At 45.1% G+C, this 12,241-nt stretch overlaps 1 protein-coding gene across 8 annotated transcripts in view; it reads left to right on the top strand.

Annotated features, from left to right (window-relative positions):
* GCNT2 (glucosaminyl (N-acetyl) transferase 2 (I blood group)) overlaps positions 1-12,241 on the top strand; it is a 126,908-nt gene that overhangs the window by 65,192 nt on the left and 49,475 nt on the right. For 2 of the 8 annotated variants that reach the window (XM_081245737.1, XM_081245732.1), the window contains exon 1: positions 23-2,932. The exons of the other annotated variants lie outside the window; for them this stretch is intronic. In XM_081245737.1, the coding sequence (XP_081101863.1) occupies positions 2,014-2,932 (919 nt within the window). In that variant the 5' untranslated portion in view covers positions 23-2,013. Of the gene's footprint in view, positions 1-22; positions 2,933-12,241 lie in introns of those variants that run through there. 8 annotated transcript variants of the gene reach the window in all.

The raw sequence follows: 12,241 nt of genomic DNA, 5'->3' as shown, positions 1-12,241 counted from the left end.
TCTGATAGTGAGTTACTGCTACAGGGTGGAGGCTCAGAGGGGTTACATTCACCTCAAAGGGGAGGTGAAACGGGAAGGCATGAAGTAGTTGTATGGGTATGTTAGAAGCCATCATAAATAAAATATGTTGATCTGTATTAAAGAAAAAGCTGGTTGGAAAAATAAAAGGTTGAAGATGAGAACCTTGTAAGTTAAAGAGCTTCATGCTCTTCAGCCAAAACTCTGCTATTTACAAATAGGGGCAAACAATATTCGTTCCCTAGGTGATTTGACAGGCTTAATCGGGCAGGTATAAAGCACTTCTCTTGAGTATTAGAAGATGTTCTCTGCGTAGTGAAGACCTGAATGCGCTCTAGGGGCCCTTATCCGAACATCATTTGTGCCAGGATTCGAGTGCTTTCCGGTGAAGTTTTAAGGTCTCATCTAAATCAGGGGATGTAGCTTGGCATTTGTTCATTGGACCCCAACATCCTGTTACCAAATCAAACTCAGGGCCGCTCTCCGGCGGGCAGTAAGGCCAATCTAATGACACCGGGTTGTGGTGAAGGAAAGTGCAGCATTTATTGCAAAGATGCCAATACAGAGAGGATGGGTGGCTCGTGTTCTAAAACCCCGACGGTTTGGGCGGGAGTATTTAATGGGCAAAATTTGGGGTGAGGGCCACAGGGCTTGTGACTTTGTTCCGATTGGCTGGTGGCGAGCTAGCAGGGCGGTGCTCCAGGGATCTTGCCCTCAGCCTGAAGTTACCATCCTCCACCTGGGTGGAGGCCTTAGTTGCCGCAGAAGAACTCAAAGATACTGTTGTGCGTATCCCTTGAGGAGGAACCAGGACCCTGCCCCAAGGCTGCAGTATTGTTTCTAGGCTGTTCCTCCCTTGTTTCTGCATCCACGCCCTTCCCTGATTAGCAACTGTTTGAATCTGCTCTTGGGAGCTCAGGGGACGTCCAGGAGCCTGAAGGAAGCCTATTTCCTACAAACAAGAAACGGGGGGCACGGAAAGAATTTGTACCAGGGAGGACCCCACAGGGTCCTGCTCCGTTTCAATCCTTCTGATAAACACCACGGTGGGAGGAGAGGGGCTGTCACGACGTAATCTCAAAGTCACAGGACCCAGAGCCTGGCACTTTCAGATCCCCTAGGACTGGAACCCCGGTGAGCTCTTGTTTTAGAAAAGAGAGTGCCGGGGGAACTTCCCTGGCGGTCCAGTGCTCAAGACTCCGCGCTTCCACTGCAGGGGCTTCGGGTTCAATCCTCGGTCCGGGAACTAGGATCCCGCATGCCTCGCGGTAGGGCCAAAAAAAAAGAAAAAGAAAAAGAGTAGGGCGGGGCTAGAAAGCATTACAAAAGAGCCCGGTTGATGAGGTTTTTTAAAATTTTCGATCTCGTCACTTCAGTCATTTTTTCACTAAAGCGGCATATTTGAGAACGGAGGCAACATTATATACCCCGTGGAGTGGGCTCGAAGAGTCGAGGGACCAGGCTGTGGATCGTCGCCACGAGCAACAAGGGTGTGGGGGCGGGGGGAGTACCGCAGCCTGTCGGATGAGTAGCAGGAAACGGCACGCCTGCCAGGACGCATCATTTCAACTTTCGTTCTTACTGTATTGATTCTCTGAATGACAGTAACAAGAGGGGGAAAAAACCCCTTCGGAAATGAAGGAAAAGAGATCTGAGAAACTAAATCTGCAGGGGAAAAGGAGACTAAAACCAGAGTTCTAGTGAAACAGCCAGCCGTTGGGAGCTGGGAGCCAGAGGGAGGGAAAAAGGCTGGGCTTAAGCAACCTGCTACCGGGATGTAGACAAAGGCGGTTTGAAAGGCAGAGAACGAGGCGGGATATCAGCATGGGGTGTGCGCCAGCCGCCGGATTCCCGGGATGAAACCGGATGAATTCACAGTGTCTCCTTCAGGGCACGAATTGCTGGAGTATGCACCAAAATAAGAACTCAGAGAAAAAAGTAAGTTTGGGAGAGGACTTAGATTTTGACGGTCTTTGAAATCTCCTCTTGGAGGCAATGCCTTCATTGATGCGTTACCTCTTTATAGTTTCTGTCTCTTGTGTAATCATTTTTATCGTGTTCTACGTGTTCAATTTTGGGGGCGAGCAAGGCTTCCAGAGGCTAAATAACTCGGACACTTTGATGCTGAGTCAAGTTTGCATATCCTTTATCAGTGGCAAAACACCTTTCCTCTGGAGAAACAAACTCATGATCTATGAGACGTCTTCTTGCAAGGAATACCTGACTCAAAGCCACTACATCACGGCGCCGTTATCTAAAGAAGAAGCTGAATTTCCTTTGGCATATATCATGGTCATCCATCACAATTTCGACACCTTTGCAAGGCTCTTCAGAGCTATTTACATGCCTCAGAATATCTACTGTGTTCACGTGGATGAGAAAGCGACTGTTGAATTTAAAGATGCAGTGGAGCAATTACTGAGCTGCTTCCCAAATGCTTTTCTGGCTTCCAAGATGGAACCCGTGGTCTACGGTGGGATTTCCAGGCTCCAGGCTGACCTGCACTGCATCAAAGATCTTGCAGCCTTGGAGGTTCCGTGGAAGTACGCCATCAACACCTGTGGGCAAGATTTCCCCCTGAAAACCAACAGGGAGATCGTTCGGTATCTGAAAGGATTTAAAGGGAAAAACATCACCCCAGGCGTGCTGCCTCCGGCTCACGCAATTGGACGGACTAAATATGTCCACCGAGAGCACCTGGGCAAAGAGCTTTCCTATGTGATAAGAACCACAGCACTGAAACCGCCTCCTCCCCACAATCTCACCATTTACTTTGGTTCTGCCTACGTTGCCCTGTCAAGAGAGTTTACCAACTTCGTTCTCCATGACCCTCGGGCTCTTGACTTGCTCCAGTGGTCCAAAGACACCTTCAGTCCGGATGAGCATTTCTGGGTGACGCTCAATAGGATTCCAGGTATGTGGGATTTCCTATTTCACGTGAAGGCAACGTGCCATCCTTGAAAGGGCTTTTCGAGAGCCAGCTCCTTTTTATTAGAAGTAGAAGATGAAAACGGAAATATATAGTTTTCACCTGCATCCTTTATAAACTCCAAACATTTAAAGAAGGATGTTCTTTAGAATACAGTATTCTAACCAAGCCAAATCATACCTTTTCGTGGTGTTGCTTTGCAGTTCATCCTGTTCTTTTGCATTCATCATCTTATTAATCTTTAACCACAATCGGTATTATGGTTCTCCATCCCCACTGGTGTTCTTTCTTTTCCCCCAAATTTGTCAGACTTACTGTAACCCCAGGGCCATTGTCTTGGCCACTCCCCTGCCTATCCCCAGACCTTCACAGGCTCCCTCTTATCAGCCAGAGGTCATCAGCTCAGAGAAGCTGAGCTGACCACCCCACCTTTTTTCCTTCAAAGAGTTTATTATCATCTGGAATATCCTATCTACTTACTTGCATGGATTTGTTCTTGGCCTCCTCTGTATTAGCTCCGTGAAGTTGGGTCATTTTCTATCTTGTTAACTGCTGTATCCTCCCTGCGTAGAACACATAGCACATGCTCAATAAAAATGAATGAATGAATGAGTGGCAAAGCATGAGACTTTACTATGGCACCACAGCTGTCTCCCTAAGACCCCGTGAGCAGAGAAATATTTAGACTCATGCATGTACTATACCACAGGTATAAACAGGTTTTAAATATATATATATTTTAACTTCAGATAAATAAAGAGATTCCAGGAGAAGCTCCTTCCTTTCTCATCAAAACAGTTCTATCTGTACCAACAGACCAGATCAATTATTTTTAAAACTATATAAAACATGGTAGGGTTTCTTCTGAAGGAAACAGCATGCTTTGGACTCAATGAAAAGTACAAAATGGATCTCTGATGAACTCGACAGCATTATTATAGCAAGAGAAAAGCAATCATTGTTCTGGTGTTTGGGGGGTTGCCAAGTTGGAAACACTGGTAGGTGCTCTCAGGCTGCAGGGTGGGGCCTGCTGGGCGATAAACATGCCAGCGTTCTCTGGAAAATACCGTGTTTGGTCTCTGAATCCCAGGGTGACTGGCCTGGTGAACAGGGCTTGCTCTTGAGCTGTGCAAGCTCTCTTTCTTGACCTCCCTCTTCCTATGGCCACCTTTTCACCTTTTATCTGTTGTTTCCATCATTGGCATCTAATCGGTGAGCATTAGGTAATTAGAGGCTGATTTAAATATTTATTCCCTTTCTATTTTCACTATTCCCTTAGGATTTATAAAGATTTGATACTAGCCTCGTGATTCCATAGATATCATACTAAAATGAAGGCAGTTCGTAACTTCACAGAAGCCTGAATTGTCGTTTCTTAAAAAAAGAAAAACGTGGGTTTGCCTTAGTGTTAAATGTCTGTTTGGTTTGCAGAAGGGTGGCCAGTCTTATCAATGTCAAATCAATTTAACAAAATGGAGGAAGAATAATCTCTTACCCCCCATTTTTTTTTCCTTACCCCCTCCTCCTTTCCAGCCCTGGTGAAATAGACAAGGCAGGAGACAAGACCATTTTCGCTGTAGGTTTGTGGGGTGACTCGCTGGCTTCTACCCTCTCTCAGCGACAGTATGACCCCATATAAATAGCCTCTTGGAATCTCCAATCTCCCCAGCTACAAACTAAGGGCCCCAGGAGGCAAGATCCTTTTCGTTCCTACATATGCCTTTCTTTGCAGAGGACACAATACCCAGAACCACATAAACACCTAGCAGGCAGCTGTCGAGAATCTGTAGAAAGGCCAAAATGCCTTTATTTATAAATAAATAAATAAATAAAGTGAGACTCAATAGAAAGTATACTCATAGAGATGAGTCTGGACTCCAGCAATCTTGTTGCCCCTTAGCCTTGGCAAATGCCTTTCATTACCCCTGTAGGAAATAGGAGATGAGAGCCCCGCTAAGAGAACCTCAGCGGTCTGATTCTGCAGGGGATGTTTTTCAGGATAACGTGACATTTCCTAGGGTCTTGCCTCCTTCCTCTCTTACATTCCAGATGGCATCCTGGTTCAGGGAGCGAGCAGGAAGATATCCCGCTTGTAGGTGGGCCCTTCCTGAATTACAAGTGATTTAAAGAAAACAAGCCATCACATGCTCTAGCCCCAGTGATGGACCTCCCCATCATCAAAGGCGATGCAAAATTCAGTCACATGCTCCAGCCCCTTCAGTGGTTTTCCACTTGAGTGTTCTTTGTGATTTAGGATTTGGTGCGTGAATCTGGTTCTTTATTACCAGACAGCCTTTTACCATATCACGTCTTCTGTTTTCAGTGTCATGTTTTAAGGGGAAAACTCCTTCGGTAAATACAGCGTAAACATTTTCACAAATGTGCAAGTTCAGATGGTGCTGTTCCTTGCCTCCCTCAAAGTTCCGTTCTGTTTTTATCCTAAGCATCCTAAATTAAAGTGTTTGTGTTAGAAAGACCCGGCACAGTCATATCAGGCTCCCTGAAACACCCACAAGAGGACTAAGACCAAGAACATGATTAGTACCCTGTTACTTACTAGATGATATCAGACAACAAAATGAGACTAGTTTAAAATTAGTGAGACTCGGGAATTCCCTGGTGGTTCAGTGGATAGGACTCTGTGCTTCCACTGCAGGAGGTGCAGGTTTGATCCCTGATTGGGGAAGTGAGATCCCACATGCCGCGCTGCACGGCAAATAAATAAATAAATAGAGACTCAATAGAAAGTATACTCATAGAGGTAAGAGTAAATCACATATCTTCACAGTGTTGTTGTTGTTGTTGTTGTTTTTTCATGTTGTCTTTCTGTTGAGAAAATGACTTCTCTCTTGGTTTTCAACACTTAAGTTTTTTCCAAACTGCATTAGATATAGAAATGGTGCCGGGCCATGTCCCTTGGGGGCCCCAGTCTCACATCCTTCTTCAGGGAAGGCCAGAAAGAGTGGTTGTCATTCCATCCTGTGTGGCTGTGTACAGATGGATTGTCTAGATTTCTCCCTTCTGGCCATATTCTCAAAGGAAACCCTTCTGGCCATATTCTCAAAGGAAACCCTTCTGGAGCACAAATTTCTCTCACTCATCCTATAGCGCTTGAGGGTTAGGGTTAGCATGCGGCTCTGACATATGCACGCTGTACGAATTCTGGTGCATGCTGAGGTTTTCTAACTTCTCCAATCTTTGTAATCACTGCTGTATGTTACCTTAAGAAAAGCTCATTTCCTCTAGGTTTTCTGGTTATTCCCATAGCATTTTCTTTGGCCAACCTGTCCCAGGGTGGAGTGCCAGAGACCACTGAGATGTTTTGCTTTAAGTCTTCTGGAATTGTTGAGGATCTACAGAAGCCTCTGCTTGTCCAGTTTTTTCAGAGTCCACTTCTGTGGCTCACTTGTCTTCTTGTCCCACTTTACGGTGGGTCTGTCTCTAATGAAAAGGCAAAACTGCTCCATGTTTTGACTTCAGCTACTTTTTTCCCCTCACTGCGTTGAGCTTGTTCTTTTGGATTTTTGCTCATGCATTTCTCTGACCTTTCTCATGCCATGAGGTTTTTGTTCCATAAGAATGTTTTCATTTGCCGCTTCTTTTTTCCATTTTGTATACATCTTTTTTTTTTTTTCCGGAGCCCCTTCGTCAAATAAATTACCTCAACTTCAGAAAGGACCACATGATCACATTTCCTCATGTTTCAATGCTAAAAATAGCTTGTTTCCTACTTTGATTTCTTTTGCTTTTTTTAACTTTGTGCCTTATATGTGGACATTCTTTGGGCATGTGTTATGACTCTTTGAGTTGCATGTGACAGAAACACAACTCAGAGTTGCTTAAACAGACCCTAGAACTTACTGGGTCATAGAATTGAGGTGCCCAAGGAGGGCCTCCGAGTAAAGCTGGATCAAGGCTTGGTATGGTATATGCAGGACTCTTTGTCTCTGTGAAGTGACCAACCGTCCCTGTGTGCCCAGGTCTGAGGGGGGTCTTGGGCATGGGACCTTCCATGCTAAAGCCTGGGAAGTCCCAGTTTGGTCTGAACTGGTCACTCTATCTGTCTGTCTGTCTGCCTGTCACTGGGTTGACTTTATTCAGTTTGGTCCTCCCCACATGGTGTCAGAGAGGCTCAGAAGTAGCTCCATCTGCTTGCTTCTCGCAGCCGGCACTCCCGAGAGAAAAGAAAGATTTTTTTCCTCATAGTTCCAGCAACAGCTCAGGGAAGTCGTCATCTTGGTCCTGCTTGGTCCAAATCCCTATCCCTAAACAAACCAGGGGCAGGAAGAATGCTGACCAGCCTCTCTTGGGTCACTTTTTCACCCTAGAGCTAAAAGTTCAGGGCAGGCTATGGTGAAGGATGGTTCTTCACTGTGATGCCTGCCAGACAAAAACACACGCCCACTGCAAGGTGGTTCAGGGTCCTGCAGGCAGGGAGGTTTCAGTGAGCATCTCCACCTGGATTTGAAGGACAAGATTTAATGAGGTATACAGTTTTCAGCACTTGGGCAATTATAACTTGGAGAAGACTAACTAAATTACCATTGTGGAAAAGGCATGATCTCAATAAGCATACTTCTCTTCCCTCATAAAAACATTTTATTTATTTATTTATTTTTAAATTTTATTTATTTTTGGCTGCGTTACGTCTTCATTGCTGTGCGTGGGCTTTCTCTAGTTGCAGCAAGCGGGGGCTACTCTTCGTTGTGGGGCACGGGCTTCTCATTGTGGTGGCTTCTCTTGTTGTGGAACACAGGCTCTAGGTGCGCGGGCTTCAGTAGTTGTGGCACGCGGGCTTAGTTGCTCCACGGCATGTGGGATCTTCCTGGACCAGGGATCAAACCTGTGTCCCCTGAATTGGCAGGTGGACTCTTAACCACTGCACCACCAGAGAAGTCCGTCATAAAAATATTTTAAATAAAATTATATTTTATTTATATTTATAGATATAAATAATAAGTATATCAATAAATAACTTAATTATTTAATATAAATTTGATAATTTTATACAAATATACCTTTATATTTCTTTTTAATAATAATTATTATATTTGGATAGTACTTAGTTTGCAGAGGAATTTCTAACACATTATCTCCTTTAATTCTTATAAGAATTCTATTAAGGGGAGGACTGTTGTTCCCATTTTGCAGATGAGAAATTTAAGATTAAAATAAGTGGCTTGTCCAAAGACAAATATTGCATATACCTAGCAAGAAATAAGAATGAAAAGAGGGAATTCCCTGGCCATCCAGTGGTTAGGACTCGGCACTTTCACTGCCAGGGCCCAGGTTCGATCCCTGTTCAGAGAACTGAGATCCCGCAAGCAGCGCAGCGCAGCCAAAAAAAAAAAAAAAAGAATGAAAAGAAACATCTAGGGGGAAGTAGGGGGAAGCAGAGGTAAGATTTATGTAGTAAGCTTAGGTTAAATTGAACCTAGTCTTATGAATTCTTCATTTGATTACTGCAATAACAGCAAGTGTTCAGAAGATGAAACTTAGCTAATTCTAAGTCTCATTAAGCTTGGGGAATGATTATATAATTGGACCCACCCAGGAATTTTCTCTCTTGTTCCTTATGTCATCTGGATACTTAGCCCATTTTCCTGAAAATGTTGGCTTTTCCGTGCGAGCCGAAGGTACAGAAAAGATCAGGAGAGTAATGTTTATGAACATCTGCCCATGGGTCTGCATTATCTCAGTTTAATCGTCGCAAGAATCCTGTTGGGTCGGTATCTAAATTCACATTTTACAAGTGTGAGGATGGGATCAGAGGGGCTGAGTGACGTGTCCTGCTCCAAAAGCCGGAAGCACAGTAAAGGAGAGAGTGCGTGCAGAGGGCACCTGGAATTCTACATGCTCAGAACTCAACCCATGCTCGCCTTTGTGTGCCCCTCAATCAACACCGCCCTCTGTTAGCTTAGACCTGCCGGCCGGCTTCTCTCTCCTCAGTTCTCACCACCCCCATCCCTCCAGCCCTGGAGCTTGGTTTCCAGAGTCGAGAGAACCAGGTTGGAATCCTGGCTCCTCCATCGCCAGCCTTGTGACCCGACGACTGGAAGGTCCAGTCTTAGATTATCCGTGTAGCGTAGATGTTGAAAGCTGGGCCCTGGAGCCAGACTGCCTGAATTTGAATCTCTGCTCTGCCATTTACAGCTTTGTGACTTTGGACAAGTTACCTAAATGTGGGAGCCTCCGTTTCTTCATCTATAAAATGGGAGAAATAATGATATTTACATCAAATCTGTGAGGCTTAGATGAGTTTGACCAGTGCCCAGCACATATTTTGAGTGTTAGTTTTTATTGTTCTTACTGTTATTATTATTTTCTTCATCTGTAAAATGGATATTCATTCAATAAATTTATTTTATTTTATTTTTTATTGAAATATAGTTGATTTACAATGATTCATATATATATACGTATATACATATATATATGAATATATATCTCTATATATTCTTTTTCAGATTATTTTCCCTTATATGTTATTACAAAATATTGAGTATAGCTTCCTGGGCTATACAGTAGGTCCTTGTTGGTTATCTATTTTATATATAGTAGTGTGTCTGTGTTAATCTCAAACTCCTAATTTATCCCTCCCCCTACCCCAATAAATATTTATTGAGCACTTAGACACTGTGCTGGGTACTGAGAAATAATAGTGAATAAGTATATAATAGTGAATAAGACAAATAAGTCCCCCTACTCTCATGGAGTATTCTAGAAGGAGGAGACAGGCAATAAAAAGTAGACAGATAATTAGAGATTCTAAGTGCTATGAAAGAAACAAGCAGGCTGACGCAGGAAGGGACCTACTTCTTAGTGAAAGTAGCACATGAACTGCACCTCCAAAATGAGAACAAGCCATCGGAACAAGAAGGAGGTTCCAGGCAGAGGGATGAGAGATTGCAAAGGCCCTGAGGTGAGCAAGGGCGCCATGTGTTCAGGAGCCAGAAAAGCAGCCAAGGGGGCGGGGGTGAGGGCTGGACCTGGCGTGACGTGGGTGAGGCCCTCGTGTGACGGACACGGGGATGCCTTGACCTCGCAGCACCCGGTTCATAGGGTTGTGGGCTGAAGACGCAAGGGTGTGTGTGCAAGGGCTCGGCTCCTGCCAGGTACAGGGTAAACGGTTAGTGAATGGGATCTGGCTGTTGGCCTCCTTTCCATGGCTGGTGCCACCATCCCTCTCTCTTCCTCTCTCTCCTACGGTAGCCTGATTTCTTTCTACTTTCCCTGACTCCATCCTCAGCCTGCTTTAATGCATCCCCCATAGTGACAGAATGACCTTGATAAAAATGCACGTCGGTCTCATGATCACGTCTCTCACCTTCTTAGAAACTTCCTGTGCATCCCCGTCACATACAGCCTCACGTCCTCGCCCCTTGGCTGGAAGGGAGCTCGTTGCAGTGTGGCCCCTTGACCTCTGCAGCGCCTTCTTGCCCTGTGCTCCGCCCCCCATCCCACACTGCACACCAGCTGTACCGGACAGCGCGTGGGTCCCAAATGTGCCACTTTTCAGCCTCCCTGCCTCGACTCATGCCAGCTCCCCTCCAGAATGCTCTAGAACGCTCTTCCTCCCTCTCCCTCCTCTGACTAGCATGTGCATTTCTTTGAAGATTCGGCTTAGAGTCATAGTCTCTAAAGAGCCTTTCCTAATTCTCCCTCCTGTGGACTCCATCCCCCTGTATCACATTGTACTACAGTTAGTCTTGCAATGCTGTGTTTGTGCTCCTAGTGGCCTTCTAGACTGACCTGCAGGGGTAGCACCAGCACCTGCTAATTTCTTCTTCCTCATTCCTAGCACAACGCCTGGCACACGAACAATGGAACCCTGGTTCCTTGGTGTCATTCCACTTGCACAAACTCAACTGTATTCTCTCTCTCTCTCTCTCTCTCACACACACACACACACATACACACGTGCACACTCACAGTGTATGTAAGTCTAAATGGCCATCCCTCCACTGCACTCCATTCCACCCAGTGAGTCTGGGGTCCACAGTGAGCAAGGTGGATTCTGCATTCCCATGATGGGTCTTGGTTCCCATGCTCACGAATCTTAAAGATACAGTGTGCATCTCATTGACATGGCCCCTCAGCTCAAATTAACTTCTTCATCTGGTGCTCGTAAGAAGAAACCACCATATGGACCAAGATTAAAAGGAAAATTGTCAGCATTGGAATTATGGAGAGACTCTGTGCCATCTTAACGTGGCATATTCCCAAAGGATTTCTCCAGAGGAATTTTGACTGTATGCTGTCTTCCCTGTACATACTGGCTTTGTAACCTAATCTCCCGGTAGGATGTATACCTTCTCTAAATGTTTGCTGGATTTATTGATTGGCTAGTAATTGGCAAAGTATGGGCACAAATTCACATCATCCTATTTCTAATCTAGTGTGCTGCCCCCATCCTCAATGCAATGTATAGCATCGCTCTTTTTTTTTAAAAATAAATTTACTTATTTATTTTTGGCTGCGTTGGGTCTTCGTTGCTTAACATGGGCTTTCTCTAGTTGTGGTGAATGGGGGCTATTCTTCATTGCAGTGCACAGGCTTCTCATTGCGGTGGCTTCTCTTGTTGTGGAGCATGGGCTCTAGAGCGCAGGCTCAGTAGTTGTGGCACACGGGCTTAGTTGCTCCGCAGCATGTAGGATCTTCCTGAACCAGGGCTCAAACCCATGTACCCTGCATTGGCAGGCGGATTGTTAACCACTGTGCCACCAGGGAAGTCCCTAGAATGACTCTTTTCTAAAAGTTGTTTGTACTCAGAAAAGGCAGATAGGGTAAAAGTGCCACGAAGAGACGATGATCTGAAGCCAGCAGTCTTTGGACAATACTTTGTCACAGAACTTTGAGCAATAACTTCAACATTAAGAAAAAGCTATCATGTGTTGCCAAAAGTGTTAAAGGGCGATGCTTTTATAATCCCTCTTTGGAAACTTATGTTTAAATGGATTCTGTTCTTCTCGTTTCTTGGTTACCAACTACTGAATTGAGACTTGGGTAATAGCTGATCTTAGAGCCACTCTTCTCAGTGAAATGCAGCACTAGGGAGAGTGAAGTTTTCAGTAAACAACCCCTGTGGGTCTTTTCCCCAGTTTGCTTTTTGGCTTTTGCTGTTCTCTCTCCCTTGGTGATCTCACTGGCCTCCAGGCTCATCACCATTCCTGTCCTGATGAATCATGACCCTGCATCGTGCTCCCAGGCCCTCTCTGCGTTCCTCCCAGGCCTTTGGGCATCTCTTCCTGAGGGTCCCACTGGTACCTGCTCAGGTGCCCCCACTTCCATTGC

This window comes from Mesoplodon bidens (genome assembly GCF_964165515.1).
Source record: "Mesoplodon bidens genome assembly, chromosome: 10".
In the NCBI taxonomy this organism is placed as follows: Eukaryota; Metazoa; Chordata; class Mammalia; order Artiodactyla; family Ziphiidae; genus Mesoplodon; species Mesoplodon bidens.
The sequence above is the reverse complement of the archived record's forward strand: the minus strand, read 5'-3'. Positions and strand labels throughout refer to the sequence as shown.